This window comes from Centroberyx gerrardi, chromosome 21, assembly GCF_048128805.1.
Source record: "Centroberyx gerrardi isolate f3 chromosome 21, fCenGer3.hap1.cur.20231027, whole genome shotgun sequence".
Classification (NCBI taxonomy): Eukaryota; Metazoa; Chordata; class Actinopteri; order Beryciformes; family Berycidae; genus Centroberyx; species Centroberyx gerrardi.
Genome location: NC_136017.1, coordinates 7,032,807 through 7,037,806, shown reverse-complemented (window position 1 = coordinate 7,037,806; position 5,000 = coordinate 7,032,807). Strand labels below are relative to the sequence as shown.

Here is a 5,000-nt window from a genome sequence, read left to right as displayed (position 1 = left end):
GGACTGAGAGGAGAAAGCGTACTCCCTTAGCAACAGACTCCCCCCCCCCTCCAAAAAAGAAAAAAGAAAAGTGCCGTTTTATTTTTAGAAGGTGCAAACAAGGAAAGCGGGGGGGGGGGGTGGGGGGGGGTTGTAAGATTGTAAATGTCTCTGATGTGTTCAGTCTGTACGACCGTATTCCTGATAATGGAACTAGCTACTCTGTGTGTCAGTGCCTATTTACACACAAATGAAGTGGCTAGTACCACGCGCCCAGTGGAGCTGCTAGCCTCCATCTCAGCTGTCAAAACGGGTTAGTGGCTACAAGCGAAACACAACGATCCACGGGATCAAACTGCCGCTGTCCGTTCAAACATAATAGCTTCATCCTCGGACTTGGAGCGCCTCTCTTCCCCCCCTTACAAGCTCTCGACTTAGAACGGTGCCAGCTTGTTGTTGAAGTAATAGACTTCTCAGGATGCCAGTTCACACAAGTCGGGGATGCGGCCTTTTATTTGCCCTACGGAGGGAGAAGTGTTTGGAGTAATAGGAACGAAGCGGACCATAACTACAGCTGAATAAATCTTCCTATCTGGCTCAGTGGAACGGGGTGCACGCATGGCTTGTCAAAGCTCTATAAAATGTTGTTTGATAGGAGTTCTGTTCAGTTTAGGCCTTCTCCTCCGCTCTCCTCCGCTATCCGCCGCCTTTTCCTTCGTTCCGCACTACAGCGGTTGCAATCAATCAGTGTGTAATCAGCCGTCTTGCAAGAGCTGCCAGGTAATCCCGGCTGTCTTGGTGGCCGCGCGTGTGTGTGTGTGTACGTGTGTGTGTGCGTGCTCGTGACAGCTGGCAGAGTTGCTAAGTTGCCTGTCTGGGTGAGTGGACGACACCATGCAGATTCTCTCTCTGCGGCGTGTAAAGACATATCAGAGGAGCTGGTGCTTGTTGAGATTGTCAAGTGGGATTTCATTTAGAGCTGTTGGTTCAGAACAAGGATGAGCATTTTCAACTCAGCAGCACAAATACATCGCATGTGTGTGAGTGCACACTACCAGTCGAAAGTCTGGACACACGCATTTTCTTTATTTTTTAATTATTCAGTGACCAAAAATGTGTTACACAAATCAAAACTATCTTATATTTTAGATTCTTTAAAGTAGCCGCCCTTTGCCTTGATGGAAAGGCAAAGGCTTTGGAAAGAAATTCATACATAGGATCAACTTCACTATTTATATTTGTCTAAGAAACACATTTCAAGCATTTAAGCAGAAGCCTTTAGATCAAAATGGCTTTAAGATAATGAAAAACATAATACATTCAATCAGGTGTGTCCAAACTTTTGACTGGTAGTGTATTTCTGTGTGAGCATAGATTGTCTAAATTGAGATTTAATCCCATCTCTTCTCCCCTTCTCTCTCTCATAGACCTGTCTAGAATTGGAGCGCTACCTGCAGACGGAGCCCAAGCGTCTGTCGGAGCTCTTCGACCAAGACCTGGACGGCCTCCTCACCCCGGCCTACCTGAAGGAGGACAGCGAGGAGGAGCTGTCGGACGCCCTCCTCCCCAGCCTACCCGGCCTCCCCGAGCCCCCCAGCCCACCTCCGGCGCTCCTCTGCCCCGCACGGAAGAACCCCCCCTCCCTCAAACCCAAGGGTCAGGGGCTGGAAGGCGCGGAGGGGACGGAGGGGGTCCACCAGGCCCAGCTGAGCGCCGTCACCTCCCTGACGCCCCCCTCGTCCCCGGAGCTGGGCCGCCACCTGGTCAAGCCCAGCCAGACGCTGACGGCCTCGGCCGACGGGACGCTCACCCTCAAGCTGGTGGCCAGGAAGGTGGGGCTCAGCGCGGCCCGGCTGGTGGCGGCGCACGCCCTCCCCGTCCGGGTGAAGGACGAAGAGGAGGGGGCGGCGTGTGTGATCGGGGTGGGGGAGCTCCCGGAGAACAAGAAGAGGATCCACCGCTGTCAGTTCAACGGCTGCAGGAAGGTGTACACCAAGAGCTCCCACCTCAAGGCCCACCAGAGGACACACACAGGTGAGAATTAGACAGATATAGTGATTATTAGTAGTAGTAGTAGTAGTGGTAGTCGTAATTGTTGATGTTGTAGTTGGAGTAGTAGTAGCAATAGAAGTAGTAGTAGTGGTAGGATTAGCAGTGGAAGTGGTAGCAGTAGTAGCAGACGTTGTGGTAGTACTAGTAGTAATAGAAGTGGTAGTAGTAGTTATAGAAGTAGTAGTAGTAGTAGTAGTAGTAGTAGTGGTGGTACTAATAGTAATAAAGCTAGTGGCAGTAGCAGTAGAGCAGTAATAGTAATAGAAGTATTAGTGGTAGTAGTAGTATTGGCAGTAGTAATAGAAGTAATAGAAGTAGTTATAGCAGTAGCAGCAGTAGTAGTATTGGTAGTAGTAGTAGAAACAATATAAGTAGTGGTAGTAGTAATAGTAGTAGTAGTAGTAGTAATAGAAGTAGTAGTAGTAGTAGTTATAGTAGTAGTAGCAGCAGCAGCAGCACTACTACTAGTAGCAATAGTAGTAACAATAGAAGTAGTAGTAACAGAAGTAGTAGTATCAGTACTAGTAGTAGTGCTATTAGTAACTGAGGTATCAGTAGTAGTATTCCCCATTAAAAAACACCTTTGAGATGGTAGATTTACTAGATTTGTAATCACTGTTTACTTTTTCAGTTGAGGCTTTCCAAAAGCGTAATAAGACAAATTCACAAACAACTCTGGTTTCTGTAAATATTGCATTTTGGAATAAAATATTCCATTTCAGTAATGCATTTATTTCCGTTCAAGCTGTCATATGCGCCAGTGGTGTTTTCTTAAAGTCTCAGCCACTCAATCAGACATGCATACTATATGGGACAGTATGCTTCTGGAGTTCCTTTGGTCTGTGAGGGGAAATAAATAGTGTTGGCACTTCTCTACAAGATAAACAGAGATAGAAAATATGGCTTGTTTTTAATATTTTCAGTATGGATTGGTGGCATCATCAACACTTATTTCCATCAGTTTGTGTGAGCATCCATCCATCTATCTATCCATCCATCTATGTATCTATCTATCTATCTATCTATCCATCATTCTGAATTCATAAATAACGTAACTTGAGATAATTGAGTAAAATCCACCTGCTTTGCTTTTGGAACAAGTACAAAATGTGCAACAGAAAATGATAAGAAATGCACAAAAAAATCCCTATAATCTTTGGCACAGGCTTACTGCTCGGTCCCCTTAGTGGCACGTGGATATATTACCAAGTAAGATAAAAATGTGATGATTTAAGAAAACCCAGCTCCCCTATCTTACTCTTTCCACCTAAGTACAGCTGCGTGCCAAACCAGGACGGACCCTCCTTGTCAAGGTTCTTCTCAAGCAGGACGGGGGGAGGGGTGAGGGGCCATAACTCTCCCTCTCTTCCATCTCAATCCCAAACCACTCAGACCCCTGTCGGCAAGCTGTCCTCCGTCTGAGTAACTGCACAGTGATGGATGGATTGACCTGGATAGGCCGCCATTTCCCCGTTTTATTTCAGGCCTTCCCGTCCTCTACGCGTTCTATAAGTCTAGGTCAGTGGTTCTCAGTCTGGGGTCGGAGCCCGTCTGGGGATCGCAAGATGATTCCTTTTTTTTGGGAGGTCATAGGATCATTTCGAGACCATGAAAAAATATATTTCAAATATAAAAAAGTTTATGTTTATAATCTTGGTGAGGAAGCAGCTCTTCCTGTGGGATACTGCCTCAAGGCTTCCTCCAATAGTGAATGAAGCAAAATAACTGGAAAAGAGAAAATAGAAGCCATTGGTTGGTACTGCGGTTCGGCACCCTTTTGCTTTCAGACAGCATTCACAACAAGCATGTTTAGTGTTCCCTTCTTTAGTTTGGTTCGTTTGGGCAGGTGAGAACGATGCCGTTCAGACTCGGGTGGCACCAAATAACGGCACCGAGACTCCTGAAAATGCGAGTCTCAGTCCTCCTCCAAGTGAACTGTGGTGCGGTTCATTAGGAGTGAGAGCGTAACCATACCAACTATGTGAAACGACCCCAAAACACAAGGTGTTATGGGTATAAGCAGGCAGATGTTGACATCTGATAGCTAGCAATTCCTCATGCTTGGAAAGCCTAGCCACAAAACAAACTGAGGGGACTGCAGTCTAGACTGATGCTCATATTCAGCTATTTCTTCAACTGTTCTTAACTGGTATGAACAGCAGAGAAGGTCAATTACAGCAAAGCGTGCAGACAAGTGCATCATGCTTAGCTATATGGACTGGAGTTGGATATGTTTTGACTCCCCACCGCCACCAAAATCTGTGACCTGGCAGGATGACAGGTGACCAAAACGAAGACCAAAACTCTTCAATAAACAAGCCACTTGTGAGTCCATGTGACTTTTGTTTACAAGCCTTGGTTTGCTTGTGATTGGGCAGCGTGAACCAAAACCGAATGCAAAAATGCAACAAAGTAAACTTGTCAACTATGGTTCGGACCAAAGAAAACAAACTGTAGGTGTGATGGCACCCTGAGAGGTGAGCACCACAGGTTTAGGTGTCAAGCTGACTGTGGAGCAGAGGGCACTGAGATGCCATCATTGATTTCCCCGGTGTGACTCATCTACAGCCCCCGCGACCGCAAACTCCATGCCAACTGGGCCGGCTCAGGGAGAGCGGTGGCCCTGATGCAATCCAGTCATAATGCCCATATGAGCAAAGAGCTGGACAGGGAGAGTGTAAAAAAAAGTGACATGGACAGCCTCTGGAGATGTGTAACAGATGTTTAGTGTGGACTCCCATAGATGTATAGTCTCAAAACATCAGATCTTAAGGACCCATATCCAGAATTACAATGAAATGACACAGACAGCTAAATGGGTAGAGCATGGCACTAACACTGCCAAGGTTAAAGGTGCTACATGTAGCATTTTGTATTTCTCAAAATTAACTATTTCCCACAACCCTGTTGCTTTCTGTTACAAAGAAGATGTTGCTGCTTGTCCCCCCTCCTCCCTGTTGTCACTCCAT

At 46.4% G+C, this 5,000-nt stretch overlaps 1 protein-coding gene across 1 annotated transcript in view; it reads left to right on the top strand.

The window, feature by feature from the left end:
- Positions 1-5,000, top strand: part of LOC139926983 (Krueppel-like factor 7) — a 34,341-nt gene that overhangs the window by 19,896 nt on the left and 9,445 nt on the right. The window contains exon 2 of the mRNA XM_071918932.2: positions 1,407-2,013. Coding sequence (XP_071775033.1) covers positions 1,407-2,013 — 607 coding nt within the window. The remainder of the gene's footprint in view (positions 1-1,406; positions 2,014-5,000) is intronic.